This window comes from Streptopelia decaocto, assembly GCF_964273445.1.
Source record: "Streptopelia decaocto genome assembly, chromosome: 1".
In the NCBI taxonomy this organism is placed as follows: domain Eukaryota; kingdom Metazoa; phylum Chordata; class Aves; order Columbiformes; family Columbidae; genus Streptopelia; species Streptopelia decaocto.
Genome location: NC_138663.1, coordinates 156,017,992 through 156,045,307, shown reverse-complemented (window position 1 = coordinate 156,045,307; position 27,316 = coordinate 156,017,992). Strand labels below are relative to the sequence as shown.

Below are 27,316 nucleotides of genomic sequence, written 5' to 3'. Positions count from 1 at the left end.
TTCCTCAGGAATCAATGTTATTTTATTTATTAGTGGTCCTGCTACAGCAAGTAGTTATGTGCCTACCACATCAGTGCGTGTTGCATCCTGAGGAGGATGGGTTTACGTTACAAACATATTGGATGTCCTATGAGCTGTGTCATTAAAAGGTTTTGTTTGTTTGTTTGTTTGTTTATTTGTTTGTTTTTAATGATACAAGGTGCAGAAACCTTGCATTAGGAAAAGGTTCTTCTCCCAGAGGGTGGTGGAGCACTGGAACAGGCTCCCCAGGGAGGTGTCACAGCCCCAAGCCTGACAGTGTTCAAGAAGAGACTGGACAACACCCTCAGACACATGGTGTGAACTGTGGGGTTGTCCTGTGCAGGGACAGGAGTTGGACTCGATGATCCTTGTGGGTCCCTTCCAACTCAGGACATTCTATGACTCTGTGAAACATATCCTTAGGGATGACTGACAATAACTTTTGGAGACTCATCACTTGAAGGCAATGAAGAAATCATAAAATATCTCAAGTTGGAAGTGACCTATAAGGATCATCTATTCCAACTCCCTGCTCCTCTCAGGACTACCTAAAACTAAACCATATGACTAAGAACATCATCCAGATGCTCCTTAAACTCTGACAGGCTTGGTGCTGTGACCACTTCCCTGGGGAACCTGTTCCAGTGACTGACCACCCTCTCAGTGAAAAACCTTTTCCAAATGTCCAGTCTTCTGTACTTCCCCTCACACAGCTTCATTCCATTGGCTTGTGTTCTATCGCTGGTCACCACAGAGAGAAGATCAGCACCTCCTCGTCCACTGCCCCCCTTGAAGAAGCTGTAGACTGCCAGAGGTCACCACCTCTCAGCCTTCTCCAAGCTGAACAAACCAAGTGACCTCAGCCATTCCTTGCAAGTCTTGCACTCAAGGCTTTTCACCATCTTGGTTGCCCTCCTCTGAACACACTCTAATAGTTTGATGTTCTTCTTATATTGAGATGCCCAAAACTACCCACAGCACTGGAGGTAGGGCTGTACCAGTGCAGTGCAGAGTGGGAGAATCACCTTCCTTGACTGTGCTTGATGTGCCCCAGGACACAGTTGGCTGTTCTTGCTGCCAGGTAACGCTGTCAACTCAAAGTCAACTTGCCACCAAGCCAAATCTCCAGATCTCTTTCCACTGCGCTGTTCTGCAGCCTCTCATCTCCCACTTGGTACGTATAACCACAATCACCCCATCCCAGGTGAAGAACAGGGCACTTGGTCTTCTTAAACTTCATACAGTTGGTGATGGCCCTGCTCTCTAGTCTATCCGGATCTCTCTGTATGGCCTCTTTACCCTCACAGGAGCCCACAGCTCCTCATAGTTTAGTATCATCAGCAAACTTAATTAACGTACATTCGATTCCTGTGTCCAGATAATTTATAAAAAACATTAAAGAGCACTAGCCCTACAACTGAGTGCAGAAGAACCCCAGTGGTGACTGGCTGCCAGCCTGATGTAACTGCATTTACTAGAACTCTTTGAGCCCACCCCATCAGCTAACGTGTTACGGGCTTGTCTAGCTGTATGCTGGTCAAAATATCCAGAAATAGCTATACTAAAATCCAAAACCACCACAACTACTGGCTTCCCTTGGTCAATTAGATGGGTTACCTTGTCATAAAAGGAAACATTCTTTTATATTTTGACTGCAGAATGATGAGTGAACAAAGCCATGCTGTAGACCAGGGGAAAATTATAAGAAGAATCACGTAGGTTTTGCAGTCCTCAGAAATTCACATGCTCATTTTCCAACCATTTCCATTCAGAGAATTCCCTCTTCTCACATGAATGAGCACATGGATATTGGAAGTAAATACGAGCACAGGATGTTGTCCTCCTCAGCTTCAAGGGACACCTGTGCCAGCCACCAAGCTGACATGGCTGTAAGAGGGCACCACAACTGGAAGAAGTATTTCAAGGAAACATTGGAGATATCACAAAAGGTACCAGTAAAATCTCATTTAGAAAAACTGCAAGAAAGTGACCACATCTGTACTCAGAAACATCAATGAACACTTAAGTGCACAGATGGGAAAGTTGTTTGTTTCCTTGATCACTCTACTTTATAGGGTTAAAAATAAAGAGATGGAATGGCTTAAATTTGCAAACAGAGTTTGTTAGTCTTTTTACAGTTGTGTGAATTGCATTATCTCAGGGCAAGCATCTATTACTTCTTTTTCTGCGGTTATGCATGTCTGTATTTAATGATTCGAAGGTGGTCCTATGTGCCTAGAAGTCTTATATTTTCCAGCACCAGGTCATTTTTTGAAGGATTTTATGTCTACAAACCAAGTGCTTTCCATCTGCAATATGTTCCTGCATCATGACAGCATATAGAGTAGCTGAAAAACAGCATTGTAGGGACGTAAGTCTTCAAAGTTACTTTGGGTGCACATGAGACAAACTCACATGCCTTAAGGCATTCAACACATCTAGGAGAGTGCCCAGCTGCACCTATCCATCAATCTAGACTTTGTGCTGGGAAAAGAGGCATGGACGGCAGACAAGGCAATAATGCAATACAAAATGTTCTGAATGCCTCAAGCTAGATCTCAAGATGTAGCCAAATTACGATTGGAGCAGACTCCAACCAAAGGTGATTAGGCCTTAAGCATAAACTAGCATATCCTCCAAGTAGCTCTAATACCTCCCCGCAATAGCCTCCTCCCACACACGTAAAACAGGGACAAAATTATGAGAGAAGAGCATGGCTAAACTGGCTACATTATTATTCAACAGCACAGATTTCCGTGTGAAAAGGGTAACTGCCACTGCCTGTACCGTGGGACATGAGACAGAAGTGACAACAGAAACGCTATATTAATGCTTTTCCAAAGTTTGCTCTGAAAATGAGAACACAATACCTGCTGCAATGGGCTTTATTTTATTGCTTTGCTTTACTGGGATCCCAGCTTTCCAAATAGGTCCCAAATATCCAGTAACATGTAAAGTATGCTCCAGTTCACTTCCTTATACTTTACTTTTTCCAATGTCAGTGTCAGTGAACAGGATGAGCAGGACAGGAAGAACAAGTCCTAAGACTTCTCTGTCCCTCTAAATGAAAACTTTTTTCTTGCATTGGCATCAACAGACATTTTCAACACGTACCTCCTCTTGGCCCAAATTGATATATAAATCCAACTGCTCTTCTTGTTAGAAACTTTCTGCTAATTTAAAGTACACCACCACTTATAATTTATTTTTATGCCACAAAGAAGAGTCTCCAGGAAATACCATGGAGAAGTCAGCACCATGCTTTCAAAATCAGACTGCTTCCCTTGGAAGATCTTGGCTCATAGCAACTATGCCCTGTGCATTTCGAGAGGTAGTTCTGCGTGAACACTAGTATACCCTCACATCAAATACATTCCACAATGAAAAGCTGAAATAAAAAGGGATGATTTTACAGATTAGCCCAATATCAAAATTTGGTCTTAAGATTATGTTAACTGAAAAACTTAGACATAGACATTATCCATACAATGTTAAAAAGACACAAAACATTATTAAATAACTGATTAATCTAACTTGGCCATAGAAAGTTACATTTCAGCCCTTGAACAAATCAGTTACTGCCCCCCCAATGCCACACCCCTGCCCAAATATCATGTAGTATATCAGCTTCTGGTTAACACCCAATCCCCAAATAAAGGAATATGTTATTATTCTGAACACCATTTGTCCCAGATTTAACAGACGGTATCTAGGGACATTTGGAAATCTCAGTTAAATTTACTTCTGCATTCTCTAAGCAAATACTTACTTAGTGATTCTAATTAACTTAAGATAAATTAAATAATGTAATTAGAGAGTTACCACTGGATGTAAATCAAGAAACAGTGCATTACTTAAAACACAGGAAGAAGAGAAACCATACAAGAATTTGCTTCTGTCTTTTTGATATGGCTTAAAAAGACAAGTAATGAAAAAATCACTTCTGATTTTTAACAGATTTATTTTAAGACATAACTCAAATTATTGTCAAATTACAAACCTTCTCTAGTTCACCGTTTACCCCACAATAACTATCAATTAATAAAGGTATGCTTCTGAATACATAATGCATTACATTTTTTACTTTCAACACCTGGTGTCACCAGAATAACGCCGTATATTTCTAAAATGCTCTGCAGTTGTGTATGTGTGCTTTGATTTTAGGGCAGCAATATTTCAAAAGAAGTGGAACCATAGAAAATCCTGGGAAGTGATACACAGATAATTTTTGTGGTAAAATGATACATAATCAGTTAACCGACCACGACAGGTCATTTTAAAAATGAAACTCAAGGTGTCTAAAACCCTTCATCCCTTAGGCAAAGTCAAAAAAGGCCTGAAACAAAGTGAAAATTCTGCTGTATCTCCATATTTTGAGCAAGCTAAATCCTACACCTGTGTTGCAAAAAGTCTTTAACTGGTTACTTCTGCTACATGAGAATTTTGCTAATTGCAATCAGTTTTTGTATTGGCTAACAACTATTTTTCCATCCAGTCTAGGGCTGATATTAATTGGTTATTATGATGGTTCTACTGAGAACACACAGAGAGATGTGATTTTGACTGATTATTGTTTGGAGCTCCTTGGATCTCCAAGATACTAAATAAAAAAATTAAATATCAAAGAAGATTTAATTAATCTCAGTCTCTTCCTCCCCTCTATCAGCAAGACAGAGCAGATAAAAAAATTGACAAATTCATGGAAATTGCAAAGAGAGTCAGAACTGGTGACACTATTTCATTAAAATAATGAGAAGACACATGTATTTATTTGCTTTAAACTTTATAGAGAATTGGAGCTTCTTAGCTTTTTAAGCTTATTTCAAAACCCAAACAGAATTATGGCAAGCAGTTAGATCAACTTTTATGAGATTTACATTGTGCTATATGTTGTTTTATTTTATTTTTTAATCTAGCTTTTCAAATGAATTAGTGAAAGAATCTTGGACTTTTGGAAGAAGAGTCATAACCTTGTTATACAAAGAAGATTGACAATACCATATTATAACACAAATGCAATACTCTGGAGATTTCAGAAAGTTTTGATTCTATTTTGGAAGCAAATTCTGTATCAGGAAACAGAGGAAGGGGTGGTCAAGATATTTGTAATTGATTTTGTAAAAGCACATTCAGACTGCCATTTCCACTAATTACCCATGAGTTTTCTATTGCAGACTTTTCAAAAGTCATATTGTCTTTCACTGTGTTTTCAGGGACTTCAGGTATGAGGTTTTCAGGTTGTGGTGCAACCATTGTGGAATTTAAAGGTAGAACAAAAAGGCTAACACTGGTAGAGGAATTATTTTCAGTTGAACGCATAGCTAGGAAACATAGACAATGTTTGCAGGAGATCCCCAGGATCCAGCAAGGCACTTACTACCTCTCGACTGATTTGGGGAGGGCCACCTTTTTTATGATAGAAGATCAAATCACCTAAAAGGGAGATAGGTAAGCAAAGCAACCTAGAATACTGTTATCAAGTAACATAACCCCATATAAAGGAAAAATAAGTCATAGAAAGCTGGAAAAAAAAAACAGAGGCCTGAGAAGAGGGATACTGAGTCATTAATAAAAAAGAGCTTTTCCCCAAATTGCTTGATTTAAACAGATGTTAACATAAATAATTTTTAAAAGAGGGTACCTAAGTCTGGGAGGCTAACAGAGTTCAAGCATGTATGTAAAAAATGTCTATTTAGTACAACAATGTCACTTGTTCTCTCCAGCTTCAGCATGTCAGAACAAAAAATGCCATGAGCAAAAAAAAAAAAACCAAAATGTGAATTATTTTAGGACTCCACAACCCCTCATCTCTTTCCCACATCCCTTTTTAAAAGGGAGAACTACAAAAAAACACAGGTCTTAAAGGACTCCTTTCTCCCAAATTCTCCCAAAAGATACAAGCATTCAATTGTCACTGAATCGGAATATGCTTAAACTGGACATGAAAAGAGCAGAAGTACAACTGCTGATGTTATATAGGGGTCAAAAAGGTTTGTGTAGAGCTGCTCAGTGGAGCAGCCTGACTTGTGCCCAGCAGCAGAGGCTGAGCAGCCCATGCTGCCTGGGTGAGACCGATCAGAAGAACACTGCCCACACAGACCCTGGAGACTCCACTTGGATGGATAGATCTGCTAATTCCAATGCCAGTTCCTATGGAAGAAAGAAAGGATGCAGACCTTATAGTAATAAAGAACTCAGATTTAGAACACTCATAGAGGTAGTTTCCTACCTCTACAGCTGGTAAGATGTCCAGAAGCTGAAAAGCAACCGTCGATCTTGATCTATACTAGTTCTTTATTTTGACTTTGGTAGAACTTTTGACACTGCTGCTCATGATATTCCCAGAAGGAAGCTAGAAAAACACGATTTAACAAGAACTGTTGGTACCTAAACTGTTGGTAAAAAAAAGTTTAGAAAGACATTTAATATTTATTAGAGGTTCATCTCAAACTGGACATATGTCCAAAATTTGCTATTTTCATTCCAGTAGCAGGAAAATACTAGTAATGGAAACACTCCCAGCTGGGGAACAGCTCTGTGGAAAGGGATCTGGGCATCCTGGTGGACAAGCAGCTCAATATGAGTGAACAGTGGGCTGCTGCAGCAAAGGCAGCCAGCAGGATGCTGGGCTGCATCAACAAGGGCATCACCATCAGAGACAAAGGTCATTATCCCACTCTTCTAAGTGCTTGTCAGGCCACACCTGGAATACTGTGTTCAGTTTTGTTCCCTGCTAAACAAAAAAAGATGTGGACAGGCTGGAGAGGGTCCAGAGAAGGGCCACAAAAATGATCAGACAACTGGGAAGCTGCCATAGGAGGAAGGGCTGAGAGAACTGGGCTTGTTCAGCCTTGAGAAAAGCTTAGGAGAGACCTCATCACCATGTTCTGGTATTTAAAGGGTGGCTACAAAGAAGATGGAGACTCCCTTTTTACAAGGAGTTCACATGGAAAAGACAAGGAGTAATGGGTACAAGTTACTCCTGGGGAGATTCCGACTAGACACAAGAAGGAAAGTTTTCACAAAGAGAAAAGCAGCCATTGGAATAATGTCCCCAGGAAAGCAGTGGATTCCCCAACATTGGACACTTAAGATTCAGCTGGACAGGGTGTTGGGCCGTCTTGCCTAGATCGCGCTTTTGCCAAGGAAGTTTGGACCAGATGATCCTGTGGCCCTTACAATCTGGTATTCTATGATTTTATGATTCACTCGTAAAAGATACAGGTAATACCACACTGCAAGAGGCTGTGCACAAGGCTAATGAGACAGTTGCAAGCCTCTGCACAGCTACCACCCTGCAGCAGACGTTCAAGGATGGCCAGTGCAGAGTTCTAAGATCAGCCAAGAATAATCAACGGCATAATCAAATTATGGGGAAAGATGAGCATAACAGCAGTTCTGCAGAAAGGCATTTGGCAGTTACAACGATCATGAACTGAACATGAGTCAACAATATGGTACTCCTGGCAAAATAACATCCTAATGTTTACATACAAACAAGTGTATCAGTAGTAAAACATGTGAACATAATCTTGTGCTCTGATCTGGTCACGAATTGAGTAGTATGTCCAGCTCTGAGCACTGTGCTCCTAGAGAAACATCATCAGTTGCACAGAAGAGAGAGAACAATCATAGGTCAAGAAACCACAACCTATAGGCAAAAAACAAGAGACTGCACTGCAATCAATTGTTTTAGAGAAAATGGGGTCATGCTTTCAAGTATATGAAAGCATACTGTAATAGAAAAAGAGAGGCAGTAAGCTGCTTTCCATATCTATTTGGACAGAAGACCCAATGAACTTAAATTCCAAAAATGGACATTAGGGAAGACTAACCATCTATTGGTAAGCACAGTGCCTAGGAAGAGCCCAGACCATCCAGGAAGGCTGAAAATCCTTCATTACTGACTATCCTCAACAGCGAGTCAGTCAAATCTCTATCAGAAATAACACTACTACTGCCAAACTTGCCTTTTGCCAAGGAACTGGATGAGACAATCTCTTAGTTCTCCTTTAAAAAGTAAAATTAAAAGGCAGTTTGATTCATATGCTGTGCATGAAAAGTAATGCTAGACACATAGACACTGCAAGAGACTGATTCTGTGGTCCACTCATTAGATTCCTGATACCTCAAGAGGAGAATTCTAGATCCCACTCCCTGCCTGTTTATAGATGGTACATTATGCAATTTGTTGTTTTTGAAGGCTTTATCTCTAAATAGCAATAACCCTGAAAAGAGAGAATGAAATGTTCAATTTCCACCCCATTCCTACTCCACGTAGCACCTCCCAAACACACTCAAAAACACAATCCCAAGGTAGTACATTGAATGCTCTCCGACCCCACAAATCTTATGTTGCTTTCTGTACTGTGATCCAGTTTCAAAAGGCCAAACAAGATCCAGTATTCCTAAACGACATGGATTAGAGCCCTCAGGAGAGAGGCCATTAATCTCATTTTTCTACTTTCTAGGAGATGGTGCAGTCAAAGCCTGTTGTGCAGCTGAAGCTGGCTTTGGCTGGATCTGGCACACACAAGGTACATGTGGCTCCAAGACAGAGCAGTGCCAGGCCAGCTGTACAGCTTTGGCTGACAAAAGCACTGAAAGAAGGAAAAGTGTGAGAACAACACAGGACTGCACCGTCACAGCCTCAAGAACTGCTTCACAGCTCACTGTTATAATTCCCTCTCTCAAGCTTCTGTTTCTTAGGTTGGAACCTACACGGGGTTTGCAAGGCGGCCATCTCATTTTACATATTGTACATAAAAGCAGCTCAAAAAAAAAAAAAGTAAGCCCTCTCTCTGTTTTGTCTGTTTTTCTTCCCAAACACTGTTTTCAGATCACAGATATGAGGTATTTTGATTGCAAGAAGTTCTGAAATAATTTCTATTTATTACAGATTTTTAAAATATAAATTATATTTTGTTTATCGGCATAGGCTTTATTTGTTCTATTGATAGCAAGCTGGTGAGATAAATCATTTTGACACAGAATAATTGAAAATGTATACCCTCATGCAGTTTTCCTCCAAAGTGTCGATGAGGCAACTGTAGACAAGATCTAGGACTATTTTTCTAGACATACAGGAAACAATTTTGCACACACATTTGTTCACAGACTGTTTTTGGCACATGTGATCTCACTGGAGATTCACAGGTAAATTGTTACACGTGCAAATGGGTGTAATGTAGAGCAACGCCATACGTCTTAGCAAAAAGGACAAGGTAAGTTAGTGCATGTTTCTTAGAAAAGACTGTTAAGTGATTATGTTGTGGTAGCTCAGACAATATGCTATAAAAGTTACATCTGCGGCAGCTCTGCCCAAAACACAGAAATAATCAGAGATGGGACCCAAGAAGAGCTGCCTAAGTAAATGCTAAATTAGTGCATGCTTTTAATACTGCAGAGTTTTCACAGATCACAAAGTACAAAATTACTGGGAGTTTATTCCTCCTAAGAGATAAAATAATTAATCTTAAGACTGTCTGCTCCACTCTCACTGAAAGTATTTCCTAATACTTCTTTCTAAACACATGCTCAAAGCATCACTACTACCTAAAGTAAAAATCCATCTGATAATATAGTTGGGCTGATGGGCTCAGTGAGCTGGCGTAGAGAACTGGAGTGCAGTGGGGGGGGAATGTCAAAGAAATAATCCATCCCATGTATCATTTTAAGAATTACCCAAATGGGATTTATTTCTGACCTGTCTGATGTGAAACCAAATTACCAGATTTGGCATGGTCATGAAAGGCAAATGATCCTAATACAAACCAGGTCATGTGCCTGCTACACCACTCTGCAGACCCCTGTTTAAAATCAGGTTACATCAACATTGATGGTCAACCTCAAAAACCAAAATAAAAATTAAAACATATTTGAAGAACGTGAAATTGAAAAATCAGTCATGGACTTTATATCTGGTAACACTGTTGAACGATTTAGAGCACAAAGTTATATGAAAAGAATAACTACAATCAACAAGATTCAAAACTGAAATAGATCACTGTGTCAATGAATAAACATTTCCTGTATTCATCACGTGACTGTGATAATAATATTCCTTTGCTAAAGGCAGCTAAATTATAGAGCCTATTCAAGTTTTCACCTAAAACAACAAAGAAATTGAAGTTAACATGTAAGTCATATAGACTACAATTTGACAAATTAAAGAGATTAAATCGTTGCTTTGATAAACAGAAATTAGGAAAAAACCTTCTCTGCATTAGTTAGTTCATAATGTAGAAAATTAAAGATATTTGATGCCACCCATTAATGAAGTAAACTGTCATTAAGCACTTAATTAAAAGATATAATAACTACTAGCAGTAAAAGAACAGACTAGAAGAGCAGATGGATCCAGATATATTTTGACCTAAATTTCTTGATATTTTGACAAGATAAATAAAGGTAAATATAAACACAAATAGAAGGGAGAGGAAAAAACAGCCAGCATATCTCATTAAGAAGTCCTATACTAGAAAGATGAAAAAACACCAACCACCTCTTTTCTCTCTTTACTGCACCTGTTTGTCCTCTCCAAGATGTTTTGTTTCTCCTAAGCAGGTTTCCTGAAACTTTGTATAACTACACAAATAATCACATTACTGAGAAATGTATTATGTCTGGAACCATAATCATGAAATAAGGCCCACTGCCTTAAGACAGCTTAATCAAAACGAAGAAATCATTAACCTAAAATATTATTTAAATCTCTGTGTCCACATCCAAATGCAATACTTACCAAACAGTGCTTCCACACCTCACAGGCAGCCTGAGACAAAGCAGTACTTGGTGTTGTGCAGTGATGTATTTTAAAGCACTGCTTCAAAGTACACATTGCCACACTCCACACACGTGCTGTTACTCCATCCCCTTTCAGTGAAAATATTATGCAACACTGAGCTCAGAGCCTCAATCAATCATTCTACAGAAAATCTAAGTTTTGTTGGCTTCAGCCTCAAAGAAAATCAATAATAATTGATATATACTCTTGAACATATTTAAATGCTGACATTCACCCCAAGATTACATTTTCCACCTAGTAATCTTTTCCCCTCACTTTTCTAATCTCTGTAGGGTTGTCACATCTTCTTTAGAGTTCTTCCTTTGCACAGAATAAGTTTGGGCTTAAGTTATTCTTCAAGTCACGATCTCCCCTGAGCACCCTCACAGATAAGCTGTCAGGGGAATAAGGAAACCTAATGCCTATACCCTTCTTCTGCTCCTATCTATAAATCACAGACTATCACAACTCAGCTGACAACCCTGGCATGTAATTATTTTTTTCATCCTTCGTCTGATTATCTGTACCCAACTGCTATTACTTAAAACTCTTTTCTTCAGTTGCCTCCAATTTTTCTACCCATGTGTTCCAATAACAGTTCATCTCTAAACAAGTCCTATTGTGAGCACAAATCTGACCTGAATTATAAAAAATGTGAATCCAGTAATTTTCTCTGCAATTTGTTACTGTGGACGCTTATAGGATTGATCCCTTTCTCCAGCCTCCTTACATTTCTGTTCCTTTTCCATGAGTTTTTCACAAAACCCATGAAAGATTCCCATTTTCCTCCAGATGGAAACACTAACAAGAACCTGCTGCCTCACTGTAGAGCAACATTCTCTCAGTCCAGCTGAGCTGGGTTAAGTGAATCCAGACAAGAGAGTGTACTCTGGCACTCATTCAACGTGTCACCAGTGTATAGCCACATAACTCCTTGAGTACAGGAAAATAAATAAAAACCAGAGACCAGAAGAATGTCATCACAAAAGGGAGGCAGGAGTTACAGAGAAGGACAAACATAAGGCTGGTGCCTAGTGACATGGAGATGGACTGCATGGGGCACAGCAATTATACTGTCTTACAAGCTAAAATTTGAGAGATGCCAAGGAAGGGGCCAATATCCCTTCACCGGACACCTGTAAAAATGTTGACAGAACCAGCTACTTTACTGGGCAACATCTTCCACTCGCACTTCTAGACTTGCAAACCACTTGAGCCTTCAAGTTTGCTTTCTTGTGATACCAATTATTTTGCAGCTTCTAGTTTAGAAATTCTGACTACAGATGCTAAATCAATGATTAAACAGTCTTAAACACTTTCTTTCAAGCTTGAAGCACCACTGTGTGTTACCTGAATCTGAAAAGTTTTATTCCAGCACCCGTAATGAATTGCAGGTCAAGCAATTAGTTAAATTAGCTTAAAAAAGACAAAGCTAACAGAAGAATTAAAAGAGTTAATGTAAAGAATAAAAATAAAATTAAAGACAAAAGGATTACAACTTCAAGCGGTGCCCTTTATGTACTTTGGCCTATCTACCTATCATTTCCCTCTACGCTAAAACAACCCATAATTTCTTCTAATGAAGATATCAGCGAATGAAAGTCTGTCATGCCCTTACTCTCATACCACAACTAACATGAATCCCTTGTTCATCACTAGGTCTAGATATCATTCAAAACCACCACAACCATCATTCTGCCAACAAAAAATGAAAACAAGACCCTTGTTTCTCACTCACTACTTGTAGTCTCACTTCCAATATCATTTTTCTCAGCAAAGTTTTGAAGAAAATTGGTTTATTTGTATTTTCCTTACAGCTTTCAGTATTGCTGTGTATGTGGGACTGTGCCCCTCCTGATGGGAAAATAATCTAGCTTGTTACCTTTGATTTCTAGAGAAATTCAGACAGATCCAAGCAACAACAAAACTGTTTTTTTACAGATGTTAGAGTGGATAGAATCCATAGACTTTATTAAAATTACATTCTGATTTTAGTGCTAAAATTTAGTGTCTATACGGTATCCTGTTTAATGTGCAATTAAATAACAAACACTTGAGTTCAATGTAAAATAATTCAGAAAGAATGCTGTTAATAACTTCTTACAAACCAGAGGGTCGTATTCACATCACTTAAATTTCATTTCCTGAAGTTCAGAATCTAGACTTCGTCACTCAGGCTTCATCAGTTGATGCAGAGAGATGTGAGCTGAATCTCTTGCCACCAACTACAAATTAAAGTCAGATTTTAAACTCAAGTCTGTCACCTAAAGAGGAAGATGGAAGAGGTGAGACAGCGCTGAGGTGCAAACCCACTATTCTTATCAGTACCACATCAGTGGAACCAATAAAACCTTAAAGTCCTGTACACAAACTGGTCTGCCAGAAGACAAAATGTATCGAATGACATATCTCATTAGATATGTAGATGACTTTTAGTCCCTGTGATGCAGAAAGCCAGAGCAGAGGTACAGGTTGATACCCAGGATATGGAGTGATACAAGAGAAGAACTGCAGAAGATTGAGTCCAGATCAGCAGCAGAAAATATTCTGGAGAAAAGGGAAGTCTTTTATACTACCACTCCAAAACATTATTTGAATTGTCCATGATACTGTTACCAGAAAGTAACATAATACCAACAAGTGTTCCCAAGACTTGTGGAAAATACAAGTAAGCAGAGTTTTATACTCGTAATGAGACATGAACATCTACATCTCCTTCCTCATGGATGGGAAAGCTAAAACCCTGACTGTTGTTGGGGAGCAGTACAGCAGTCAAAATGATACTGGCTGAGATCCACGTTTCCTCTGACATCTCAATGATTTACCTTACTCATTCTGACCTTAATACCTTACTCATGAATACACCTTGCTGAACAAAGAAAGCAGCAAAGAAGGTGAGTGTCCTGCACCGTACTAACAGAAGTACAACCAGCAGCTTGAGGAAAGTGATGATCTCCCTTTACTTGACACTCACTAGAACACACCTACTATGCTGCATCCAGTTTTGGGGCCCCCAGTACAAGGAAGGTATCGATAAACTGCAGCGAGTTCAGATGATCATGAGGCAGGAGCACTCGCTCTGTGAAAAGCAGCTCAGGAAACTGGGCCTGTTCAATCAGAGAGAGGATGGCTTTGGGGTGACCTCACAGCAGTCTCCCCATACCCATGAGGAGGTTATCCAGAAAACGAAGCTAAGCTCTTCACAGTGGTGCAAGTGAGGGCTGGGGATACAACAGGTATAAATGAAAGCAAGAGAGGCCCCAACTTGATTCGAAGAAAAGGGCTTTCAAATGCAGACACACACTGAAGCTGCTGTGTAGTCTCTGTCCATAAAGGTTTTCAAGACACATCGGATAAAGCTCTGAAGAGCCTGGTCTGCCCACACTGGTGACCCTGCTTTGAATCAGGAGGTTGGACTAGAGACTCCAAGGTCCCTTCCAACCTGAATTATACTATGAAAAAAGTTGTGGGACTGTACCAGGCTAGATGAAATGAGTGGAGGGAAAGAAGAAAAATAGACTCGTAATTACTCTGGCATTATTTGACAGCACATACATTTAAAATTGCAGTGTCATCCTAATATAGATATTCTTGCACAGCTGAAGGCTGATGCATGTGGGATGATCCCCCTCACAGGTACAGTGGCAACACACAGCACTGGAAAAAGGCAAAGCTTCAGGAGAGGGATGAGAAAAAGCAACTGTCTGCAGCCAAGGACTTCTGTCAGAATGTCAGCAATGTGATGGTAACTGTCTTCTAGTTAAGAACATGAACAATTACAAATCAAAACACTGCAGAGAAAGGTGGTTATACAGGTAATTCCAAAGGAAAAGAGGTGCCTTATAAGACAGAAATCAGGAGTGACAGGGATATTCTGTAAGTTTTCTCAAGATGTTAAGAGGAAATGGCTGACGTGCTTAAAGAAATTACAACAGCAAAAAATCTTAATGTAAAGGGTATTCTTGAAAAATACTGTAATGGTGAATCAATAGAATGTTATATTATCCTGGTTTAGTCTGTCCTTCTTTAGCATTAACTGATTTTTGGAAGTGACGAAAAGAGAGCTGTATCTGACACGGTCCATAAAATGTAATTAAACTTTTGTAGTGAAAAAGATCAGAAAATTCTAAATAGCTACAGATTTTGATTTAAGAACAGCGATTTACTACGGCTGGAATAGTTCTGGTTTTGAAGAAAATGTATTAAGCACTCTCTTCAGAGACAGAATGAGAAAGGTATTACATTCGCAAAGTCAATGGTATGACTACATCCATGCATTTTCCCTGTCTCTTATTAAATTATCTATGGAATACCCTCTCTTTCAAAATGCTGAAAAAAAATATTTTGAAAAAAAAAGGTAGCATAAGTTCATATGGAAAATGTGTCCTATCATGGCAAATGTTTTCTGCTTAAGCATTTTATGTCACTTAAAATGTCATGCAAGTTTCACATTTAATTCTACTTAAATCAAGAGAGTTATGGAAATTGTTCAACTAGGTTCAAATTCAAAGAGCACATGCTTTTAGATCAGGAGAAACATACAGCCAGGCTTGAATAACAATAGAAAATTAAAAAATAAGTACATTGTTCCAAAAAAGAGATGACAAGAACTACAGTGAAACAAAGTTTATTTTTTGCTACAAACAGATTACACAGAAAAATAATTTGCCTGATCCATCAGAGAGTCAAAGAGTACTGGAGCTAGCAGCAAAAATCAGATGCCACAAAATACTTCTGGAATTTATTATTTCCTTATTTCACTTCATGACACCCTCATGACTGCACCTTTGTGCCTGTACCAACACTCATAAATTCAAAATGCAGATCATGCAGTCACGTAACCTCACTTCCCAAAAGTTCCTCAAGAAAAGCAAACACAACCCTGTGAACAACAGAGGAAGAAGAGGCAAAAATTGTGCTTACAACAGCAGTCAGATGACAGTTATTTTCAAGAGGAAACTTCTTTTGAAATAGGTAGTTGGGTTACTACTAGGAGTCATGAAAACATATAGACAGAGGAATGTTTGGAAAGGACCTTCGAAGGTTACCTAGCCCAGCCTTCCCCTCAAATCAAGGCTAAAGCCAACGCCAGAGGACACTTTATCAAGCGAGGAGGCTGTGCTCAGTGTAGCAGTGGGTGGGAGAGACAGCAGGATGTCTGGTGCAAAACCAGGCCTGGTCTGTGCTCTGCACTCTCAGGGGCACCTAGCTTTCCACATCAAAAATCAGCGAAGGAAAGCATGAACTGACATGATGATCCTTTCTAAAGGCTAGAAAGCACACACTGCAGTAAGTGAAGCATTCAAACCAGTAGTTCTGCCCTGAACTGATATGAGAAAACAATCAGAAAAAAATTTGATCACACATATAAAGAAGGCACCAAAAGGTAATTTATAAGGAGCAGACGACATGACAGATATCGACAACATGACCTATTCTCTTCTGTGACCAAGCAAGGCTTTGTTCAATATTCCAGTGGTCTCAAAACAAACTCAGAACAAGCTCAAAGAAAGTTGTTTGCAAAGCTGATGCAGAACACCACAGTAATTTGTAAAGTGAGAACAGGCTGCAAAACCCCAAGCAAAATTGAGTATGACACACATATTAAGTAGTTAATATTTGTGTAGCAATATTTTAAATTTTAAAACATTAGCAATGTATGGGAAATCCATTTTTTGTTTAACGTGTAACACCTTTGACAATTCAAGTTTCAAGACAGTAACAGACATCTGTTCTGTGTAGCTTTTATTTACCGATGGCAATAGAATGCTGTAATACACTTAGGTAAAAAGACATGCTAGTTTTCATATCACTTTGACAGCTACCATGGAGCAAGGGCAGGAGACCAGTGCAAGCTGAGGACATATACACTTTACAGAAACAGTTGAGGTTTTTAAGGCTTTTCTTGGGGGAGGGGGGGAGAAGGAAGATGGAAATATGCCCATTTTTCATTCAGACATGTGAAATTTAAAGCCTTTTAATGGCCTATGTCACACAATGAACAATTTTAATTGTCAAGAAATTGCTTTTACAGGTTGACTGCCTGCTTAAACGAGAGAGTATATAAAACAAGCCCACTCTTCACACAGTCCTACATGAAAGAGCTTGGTCATGGAAATATTATAGTTATGCCTCTGTACATTAAGCTCTACATAAGTTGCTACCTTGATATTTTCAAACCATGGCAAAAATTACAGAAGTAGCAAATTAAAAAGCCCTGAAGCAAAAAATGAGGAAGTTAATTGTCTGGAGTTAATACAGATACAGCTAAATGAGCATTAACTCAAAAGCAAAAGGTTTACATAACTGTAAAAGGCAAAAAGATATAGAAAGTGCAGGAAATTAAAATATAGTGAAATTAAATCCTTACGATTAAAAAAAAAAGATTAAAAAAACTCAATCTGGTCCAAGTAATGCAAACAAGATAAATGCTCTGAAGTGTTATCTTGTAAAGATACAGGTACCAACTCTCATAGCTTCTCTGCATCTATGATACCTGAACTACAGGGTGTTTCAAAAAGATGGACCCAATTTGAAATATTGGCTCCCAAGAACCCCAGACATTACACCCTGCGGCTTTTTCTTGTGGGGATACATCAAAAATGGTGTTTTGGTGCCACCATTAGCGACTAATCTGGATGACCTCAAAAAGACAATGACGGTAGCAGTGACCTCAGCTGAAAAAGACACTTTGAGAGGCATTTGGGATAATTTCAACTATCATCTAGATGTTGTCTGTACAGCAGGTGGAGGGAACATAGAGCAAAGGTTCCTAAAACTTGGTAACTCATTAAACTGTTTATAAGTTTTTGTGTAATTGTAACACTTTGCCATGGTGAAATACACTGCTTTGAAACTGGCTCCATCTTTTTGAAGCATCTTTTTTCTGCTCTCCCTCTAGTTTAGGTATTCTTCAAATCAGCATCACTAATCCTCACAAGATAGGTTATTAAAACGAGTGTCTGGATCATAGCGACCACTTTGGAGGAAGCTCTAAGCACCTGTGTATCTGAACGCGAGCTGCACTACCTTGGGCCATCAGCGCCGTTCCAAGTTCAGTCACGGATCTCCCCGAACTGGCTTGTACGACTGGAGCAACAAGCCGCCAGCAGCCCAGCTGTCGCGGCACGCTGAGGCACGCTGCTGTGTGTCACCCTACAGGCCCGGTGAGGGGAAAGGCAGCGCGGTGCCCGGCGCAGGAACCCTCAGCCCAGCGGCCGGGGGCGGAAGGCGCCCAGTCGCTTGCAGCTCCACCCCACGGCCACCGCCGACCGGCAATGAGCACCCAAGCCCGCTTCCACCGGAGAGCCGGCAGAGCCCTTCTCCGTGGCCGCCCTACCCGGGCGGACCAACGGTGGCGGCAGCGGCCGGGCGGCGCGAGGGGAACGGTTGGGCCCAACGGCTGCCGCAGAGCCCCGCCCCCCACCGCGAGCGCCGGCCGCTCCGCCAGCGGCTCATTGGCCGCGAAGAGACCTCGTGGCGGCGTCACCGGGAGCGTGGGGGGTGGCGCGTGCAGAGAAACACCGGCCGCTCGAACCGCGCGGGGCCGCCGCGTCACGTGGCGGCGAGGGCGAATCGCCCCGCCCCGTCCCGCCTGCGCGGGTCCTAGCGCCCGCCATCCCCTCAGCACTCACTCGCCTGCGCTGCCGCTGCCTCCGCGCCTTCTCCTCCACCGGCTGCCGCCGCCTTCTGCCCGTCCCGGGGCGCCTCTCTGGGGAGTAGGCGGCGGGGCGGAGCGGCGGGGCTGCCCCGCCCCGGGGCCTCCCCTGCCCAACCCCGCGGGCCGGGGCACACGGGGACAGCGGGGAGCGTCCGCGGGCTGCGGGGTTCAGTGCGGGGTGAGCTGGGGTCGTTCGCCCGAGCCGCCCCGGCTGCGAGAGGGACCGGGTGTCCTTTGCGGAGAGGTGAGAAGCCGGGCAGAGCGGCCAGCCAGGCCCGCAAGTGGGGGAGCGGGGCAGCCCGTGCCAGCCGCGGAAGCAATAACCCGGGGTGCAGCGCCCTGCGCTCACCAACACCGGCAACAACCAGAGAACCCGCAGCAGCAGCTCCGGGGCCGTAAACTCGGGCAGCAAATCTGGCTTCTGGAGGACTTTTAACAACCCTCGGTATTTTATAAACGATATTAACAACGCTATCGAAGGGGTTTTGGCTGTGGAGAGATGGATTTTGAGCCTGCTGAAGCAAAAGTTTTAACACTTGTAGGGTCCCCTTTAGCTAAGGGACCAGGCTGCTCTTTAGCAAAGCACGTTAAGAATCCACACACTAAAATTATTGTAAATAGAGGAGCAGGAGGAGTAAGAGTAAGCTACTCTTGTGCTCCATTCAACACCGAACGGTTCAGTGTTTATCTGGAGCATCTGAGCACCGTTCTGTAGGCTGGGTGTTGTAGCAAGTAATGCTTGGGTTTCAGACACTCCTGCTTGACTAGGGAACGAGTTGAGAGTCAGGTTGCATCCTCTACAGACTATTCACTTTCTTACACAGTTAGCATTCAACAATTCTATTCCAGCTCTAAAGCAGGGTAAGATTGCTCAGAGTCCAAGCCCATATTTCCCACTCTTCTTTCTACAGTTTAGTTTTAGAGATTGAATTAATTAGCTAGGTATTCCATCACCTACCACAATACTTAATTTTTTTTTGACATACACTTGCACAGAATCATAGTTACTCTAAGGGGAAGAATGTCCTCAGGGTACTAGGCTACCATGCCCGTTAGATTTTCTTTCTACCTTATAGAAAAACCCTCGATCAGAAACTTACTAGAAAATAAACGCCATTAATTGCCACTAAAATCTATGCAAAAAGACAGCAAAATGCAGATTTATGACATGGCTCTGTTACAAATGTATTTACCTCTTGCTCAGCTGAAAAGAAATTGGAATGTACCACTGGCAATCTAAATTATTAACACGACATTAAAAAACATTTCAACCAAGCAATCGCAAGCTACTGATTTCAGTATCTGTAGGGATTTTTCCTCTAACAAAAATACTTATTTTAAAAAGCTGTGAACCACTTGTCATGTATCATCACTGACACACACGGAACACGTGTGCCACGACACCACAGTGCAGCTTTCCAATACAAAGTGCTCAACAATCCATGTGGCTACGCACATCCTCTTATTCGGTGTGGCCATACGGTCCTTTTTCCTTAAAAGTGCAGGATCCAGGTTGCTGTGTGCATAACATGACACCTATGTGCGATCACTTCACCTTATCCTGGACCCCAGCACAGTCTCAAGTGGCCATTGTTAGTGGTACCTGTAGTACATGATAGGAGTTTGGCTCCCTTGGTGTTTATATCACAGAAATTAAAATGTGATCTCATCTTGGTTTCTAGCAAACTGTAGTCTTTTCAACTGAAACACGCCCTTGTGAACACCCGCTTGGTAGAGGCATATCAAGAGCTGTGGAATGGCCAAGGCAAGAAATCACGTGGGATGTCCATGTAATTGTAGCTATGTACATGCAGCTATGTGCACATGAAATGTGGAACACAAGCACGAACCAGAAAATAAATGTGAAGATATTTAAACTAAAGAGCCCACACCATATAGAAATGGGCTATGTTCTCACATTTAACATTCTAACAGGTACAGTGTACCTTCAATTTAAGAAAACGATCCCACCTTTGCTTTGCTTTTAAAGCAAAGTGAAGGACACAGAAAGTCAATTAAATAAGAAGTTTTTACCATTATTGTGACCATAGACAAGCTAACAATGGATTGAACTGGACCTGAATGTTCTGTTGCTGTAGGCAGAGACTTGACATTCAGATGCTTTATCAGCTATATAATTTAATTATCTGCAGAAAGCTCTCAATTTGTCTCATCCCTTTCCCTCATCCAGCTACTATAACCCTCTGACTCTCAAGGCAAAGTACCTGCCAATTTGCTTCAATGTCAGTCTTTTAATATTCTTGGTGCAGATAGTGTGTGAGAATGCCAGAGGCATATGGGACCGGATTACTTCAACAACAAGCGGCAGTGAGATTTTTCTCATACATATGAGGTAACTATAACCTTAGTTACCCTTTGAAGTTAGTGAAGAGAAATACCTGCTTCAAGTACATGATGCCTCACATACTAAAGACACCTTCTTTAGGAGATGAATCATGTTTCAGATTACCTGTTTTTTTTTCCCCAGTGACTAAACAGAGAAACTAGAATGAATATCTCAGATGCAGGTATCTCAAGTATGAAGGAAACAAGTTCCCAGTGAATAGGCCCAATATTTTTAACATACCATTCAAAAGTATTGAAGACTTTTATTTCTCAGTGTTCATAAACACACACACAACCCACATCTCTAAAGTTAAAATCCCAAGTATGAAATTAAATAACAGGAACTTTCAGGTACATGGCATTGGTCTAAACATGAGAGAAACATACCATTGGGGAACTCCCTTGGAAGTTTTTGGTGAAAAGATACCATCATCTATAGCAGTCATTGTGAATAGTTTTCTGACTCCATTTTGTGTATTGAATCATTCTGTAGTTCCCTCCTTAGACCTGTATTTGAACAAGCAATCTTTGGGCGGAAAAAAAAAGTATCCAGGTTTCTTAATTTCACTGCAGAACCAAGGAGGCTAGGCTGATAAGAAGGAAACTTTCATCTTCTGCAATTAGCAATGGTGCAAAGGTAACATGGGGAAAAATCTAGCGTGCTGGAAAGACAGGCAATGTTTCTAACAACAGCTGTGTACAAAACCACTTCTTCACCTTTCTCTCTTTCCAGGTTCTGAATTCTGCACTATTCCAGGAATCAGTTATGAGGTATGAAAAAAACAAACAAAAGGTTAACATTGTAACTATTTTAATAAAACTCACTGTATTATTTGCACCTTCAAAATATTTCTGAAAATAAAAAAAAATATTTAGCATTCTTGAAAGTATTAAGGAATTTTTTATTTAAAAAGCAGTCTTGTTTGTTGTTTCTTTTGAACCCAGTTCTGCCTCAACATTATGCTCAGACGTAAGTATACCGTCTTATTAGCATCATACGAGTAATCACATTGAATATCTATAGCACTGAAAATGATATAAAAACAAATAAATGCTCACAAAAATATATACAGTTAGCCAGAAAATTAATCAAGAAGAAATCATGTTGTCTGTATTGAAAAGACCACTTTCAAATACCAACAAAACATTCAATCTGTTGGCATGTCTGTTCCAATAGAAGGACAAACTGACTTCCACAGAGGAATTCCTACAACAGCTTTGGTTCATAACAACCTAGAGGGAATTCACACCCCATACATAATATTGATCTAGAGGATTTCTGTGAAACTAGTACGGCAGGCAAGAGGGAAAACTACACATCTGAACTTCATGATGAGAATAATAATTTAAACTCAGTATGTCATACTCCAAATATACAGAAAAGACCTGATTATATCAAACACATTTAATCTTCTGCTATAAGCTAGCTCATCCAGCCAGATCCCAACTGTTTAACACCTCATGACTGAAGTAGCTAAGTGTTCTCTGATGAATAAACGGCTATGTACGGAAAGCCTTAAATGTCTGCTTGGTTGTACTGAAGAGTGCATCTACTTAACCATGTTTCAGATACAAAAGTTGGTACTGACTAAACCACCCCAGCTACCAGAAGCTGACTAGCTATACTGGTGCAGCATTCAGCTGGATCAGTACAGATACTTATCAAAGAGCATGTTTATATCCTGCAAACATGCTGAGAAACTAGTTTCTGAAGATTTTATTGAGAAACCAGAAGAAATGGAAATGGCATCAACTTAGTACCCTATATGAACAAATTAGTCCTGCTGAGAAACAGGCTACATTAGCAGGAGAGGAGCACTGCAGCAGCACAAATACATGCCTCTGGTACCTCAACTAAAATCATCAGGGCAACGTACTGTGTAACGTAGGCATATTAATTTGTTCAAAGCCAAATTTGTGGACAGCACCACATTGCTACAGCCTTGCTAGCTGGATTTATAGTTAGTCAAATAAGAATATTACATTAAAGTAGCTGCACTACTTGTAGTACCCAAAGTAGATTTGTCAAGAGGATGCTTTGGTAGCTCTGCAGTAGCGCAATGTCCTCTGTAGATAAACTTGGTTCTTGAAACAACCTCCAAGAACACCTGTCATTTCCAGGTAAATTTATAATGTAAAAGTAGCCTAGATTCAAAACATAGTATAGATCTAGAATGGTTACATGATGGTCAGATGGCAAGGTCACACGACATCCTGTCCTACAGCAGGCATTCCCTCTATACTTTGAAAGGGCTCCGCACATCAGTGAGCTGTGTATGGAGAACATTGCACAATCTCTGTACAATAATCATTGGACAAATTAGGAAAGCTGCAAATACCGCATTGATCATTTTTTTTCCTAGAAGGGGGGTCAGAGGGAAAGGATAAATGAATATGAAAAGAGGGATAAAGATCCTTAGTTTTCACATCCACTAGCAATATTCTGACCTTAAAAACAAACAACACAACAAATAAATAGACATGTGACTTCTTCCTAAAGCAGGAATGTAAATATTAGCGCAAGACAAACACCTTTGGACAGCCAGAGTTTAAACCTGTATTAAAGCATCGCATATTTTGAAAAGTGACATTGTATCAATGTGTACCATCTCTGAATCATCCCGCATCCATGTGCTCAGTTTATGCATTAACAGCTATGCTTATTTAACTGCTGCTTCTGTACATGCATGAGCCAATGGAGACAAGGGTGAACCACGTTCCTTCCAGTTAATACATCAACAGCCAAGGTCAGGTGCTCTGCCTCAGAGTACACTGGCTGATAAACACTTACGGTCAAATCCTTGTCCTCATTTACTCCTGTACAAATCCAACACTTCAAAGGGTGAAGCCAGAAACAAGAAGAAGGGCATAACTCAAATTACAAGAGTAGACTGACGTGCTGGAGGGAATCCATTCTTCCACTGGCTCTGCAGGAATGGCAGTAGAAGGCAGTAATAAAACTCAAGTGGACAGATATTCATACTTGAAAAGATCAGGATTTAAACAGGAAATTGCACTTTTTTAGAATCACTTTCAGAAATAAACCTGCCTTCTGATATTTATCCTGCTACTAAAAAGTCAGATGAAGATATCAAATTACAAGGGAAAGCTGTGAAATTCCATCTGCATTGCTTTCGTATACCTATAAAAACATTCTAAGGGACTTGAAAAGCAGTTCAAGAGTAAAAGTAAAACGATCCCCCAAACTGCAGCTGAAATGTTGAGATCTGTAGGAGGGCGTAATTGGACATTCAAGTGTGCATTGCTGGTGGTGGTATTATTTTGAGAAATAATGACTGAATCCTTTACATGGTCAAAAGTACCCATGTAACATTAATTACAAACAGCATGCACGGACAACCTGAAAAGAAGCATCAGGCACCGCCTTTCTTTTGCAATTGCTCCAGTCTTCTTCTTAAGAGGTTGTAGTTTTCCTTGGTCCCGGGTGCCATAGGATCGAGCTTCAGAGAGACTTCATAGTGCTTCTTTGCCAACTCAAGATTTCCCCAGCGATGATAAAGCACAGCTGGAACATCAATGAGGAATTTCATTAACAATATTGTTCAATAACATGCAATCTTGCCAATCACTTGGAAAACAACATTAAAGCATTTGTTTCCAGTGAGGGTCTCTCACTGGCTGCTGGCACAGTAGCTGCTTGTTCTGTTGCCAAATACAGGAGCAAAGACTGGAAGCAGAACTGGCATGAGAATGATGAAGGAATGAATTGCAATGCAGCCATAAATGGCAGCTCTTATCTGGTGAGCTCATTTTGGGTTACAAGCATAGCATAAATGAACCGATTTGCAGACACTGACGTTCAACTACCTCTGGGCTGGACTGTGCAGCCCTCTTGATCTGTCATATCGTGTGACAGCTTTTCTGGTTTAGTGCCCTGTTCTTCTGGCTGGCAGTTGTTCTAGGAAGTAAAATAGAAATCTGCCCAGCAGGAAGAAGGCTCAAAAGATCGCTTTTTCTTTTTAAACACAATGAATATGAAGCAAACAAACAATACAGCTGATAAGAGTTAGAAAAGCTCTTACCCAAATTACCATGATAACTGGCAGCATTTGGATTGGCTTTAATTGCCTTGAGGAACAAAGCTTCAGATTCCTGAATAATTTAGAAGAACAAGTCAACAGGACAGTCTGCTCTTGTCATATATAAAATAATGCAAAATTTGCCCACAACTCTAATTAAAACCCCTCCCAAACTATGAAAAATATCTACATGATACCACTGTATACGTATTCTAAGCCTGTGTGATCCTGTAGCTCAGGTGGCTACAGCCTCCAAAAAACAGTAATAATGCTACAAAAATGTGCCATGCTTTCGCAGGCTGCTGTTATTTTAGCAGAGAGCTATTAAGCACTGAAAGTTTGCAAAGCAATTTTGTTATTTTTTTTCTTGGCATAGTTATAATATTTTCAAGCATTACCTACTGAAGTTTTCCCTACTTATTCAACCAAGTTAAGAATAATATAATTCAATATCTGAGCAAACTTCTGCTTTTTGACACCTTTCCTTTTAAAATAGTTTTTAGCATTTGAAATGGAGCATTCCAGTAAACCCCTTTCAAACGAATGTTTCAACATGGTTCTCAATGAAGAGCAGCTGAGTGCCTGCTACTTAAAAAAAAAAAAAGAAGAAAAATCAAGCCAACTGAAATATTCTTCACAAGTTTTCCATATTCCCACTTGTGTGTACTCTTAGGACTGTTGATATTTAAGTACTTCGGAAAGCTGAGCTCTTTCACCAAATATTCAGCGAACAATTTACCACTAAATTTATTATTTAATTCAAACACTTTTATTTTCCCAAACAAGCTGCTAATATAGATACTTTTGTCCCAGAGCATATTTCCTGCAGAAGGTTAAAAAGATACACTCCCCCAATCCAAATGGAGTATATTTACTTGCTTGCATGCAAGTTTAGATATTTTAGAGAGCAAATTTTACCTAGATTTCTATGCTGTGCTGTGTTTTAGACAAAGTTGCCCATTCAAGTTTCAATGCAGATGACCTGAAGATAAAATTACCTCAGCATGATAGGCTTCCATCTGAATGCACATACTTGCTGTCTGAGGTATGTGAGAACAATAACCTGGGGAAAAGGCCTTTCCTTTGTGCTAAGCTTTTCTTACTTATATCCACAAAACACAACACAGGCTCTACCGAAAACCTGTCAGCCAGATTTTTGGTTCCACCATCTTCTCATGTGAAGCATAAAATAGGTCTCTGTGAGGGTCCCTCAGGGGACAAGAAATTTCTGATTTCAAGACTGAATCACTCAACTTTGAGTGACTTAAGAGCTTCCCAGTATGTCCAAATTCAAACACAAAGTATGTGGTACTTTCAAAGAATTGCTGAGCACAGCTGAGGCTGCCACTGTTAAGCCAAGAGAGACTGATACAAAAAGTGCCTTCATCTTCTCAAGTCAAGGAAATTGCAAACCCTAGGGTTCTCAACAAATCCTTTTGCAGGACATCCTGTTTCAGGAGAAAGAATACTTGGACAGGAGTGAAAAGAGAACCAGATGTCTGGAAAATTAGGGAGTGTATGACTCCATAGTGCATGTTATAGCATTGCTTTTCCCTGGCATAAGCAGCAGCTTCAGCATTCTCACACCCAGATTATTAGTGTTCCTGGATGCACTGGTCTCTTTGAACCCCATACTGTTTAGTATCTTCTTTAATGTTTTGGATGATGGGACTGAATGAACTTTAAAAAACTTTACAGATAGCACCAAAGAGGAGGGAATGGTCTATACATTGGAAAGGAGACCTGCTATTCAGAGGGACCTGGACAGGACAGAGAAATGGACTAGCAGGAATCACAGAATGGTTGACGTTGGAATAGTCAACCTGGTCCAGCCTCCCTGCTCAGGCAGGGCCAGCTGCCCAGGACCATGTCCAAGCAGCATCTCCAAGGATGGAGACTCTACAGCCTCTCACGGCAATCTGTGCCAGTGTTTGGTCACAGTAAAAAATCATTTATTGATGTTCAGAGGGAAAATTGCCTTGTTTTGGCATGGGCCCATTGCTTCTTGTCCTGTCACTCAGCACTGCTGAAAAGAGCCTGGATCCATCCTCTTTGCACCCTCCCTTCAGGTATTTATAAACATTGAGATTCTCCCGACTCAACCTCTCCCCATAGGAAAGATACTCCAGTCCCTTCATCATCTTCATGGCCCTTCATTGGACATTCTCCAGTATGTCCATGGCTTTCTGGGAACTGGACACAGGACTGCAGGTGTAGCCTCACCAGTAGAGAGGAAGGAGCACCCCCTTCAACCTGCTGGCAACACTCCTAACACAGCCCAGGATATTATTAGCTTTCTTTGCCTCAAAGGCACACTGTTGGCTCATGTTCAATCAATCTGGTGTGCACCAGGACCCCCAGGTGCTTTTCCACCAAGCTGCTTTCCAGATGGGTGGCTCTCAGCATGCACTGGTGCCTGGGGTTGTTCCTCTCCAGGTGTCAGGCTTTTCACTGCCCCTTGTT

General features: G+C 40.7%; 2 protein-coding genes across 6 annotated transcripts in view; both read right to left on the bottom strand.

The window, feature by feature from the left end:
• GGACT (gamma-glutamylamine cyclotransferase) overlaps positions 1 to 24,310 on the bottom strand; it is a 37,251-nt gene extending 12,941 nt beyond the window's left edge. The window contains exon 1 of one of the 3 annotated variants that reach the window (XM_082058353.1): positions 24,175 to 24,310. Coding sequence is in view for 1 of the 3 variants with exons in the window: in XM_082058352.1 (XP_081914478.1) it covers positions 17,837 to 17,846 (10 nt within the window). In the remaining 2 variants the exon portion in view is untranslated. Of the gene's footprint in view, positions 1 to 17,836; positions 18,421 to 18,441; positions 18,899 to 24,174 lie in introns of those variants that run through there. The other 2 variants (XM_082058354.1, XM_082058352.1) reach the window with 2 other exon arrangements.
• Positions 21,057 to 27,316, bottom strand: part of TMTC4 (transmembrane O-mannosyltransferase targeting cadherins 4) — a 58,033-nt gene continuing 51,773 nt past the window's right edge. For all 3 annotated transcript variants that reach the window (XM_082058319.1, XM_082058320.1, XM_082058321.1), the window contains 2 exons: positions 24,857 to 24,926; positions 21,057 to 24,339 (listed from right to left, as the gene is read on the bottom strand). In XM_082058319.1, coding sequence (XP_081914445.1) covers positions 24,188 to 24,339; positions 24,857 to 24,926 — 222 coding nt within the window. In that variant the 3' untranslated portion in view covers positions 21,057 to 24,187. The remainder of the gene's footprint in view (positions 24,340 to 24,856; positions 24,927 to 27,316) is intronic.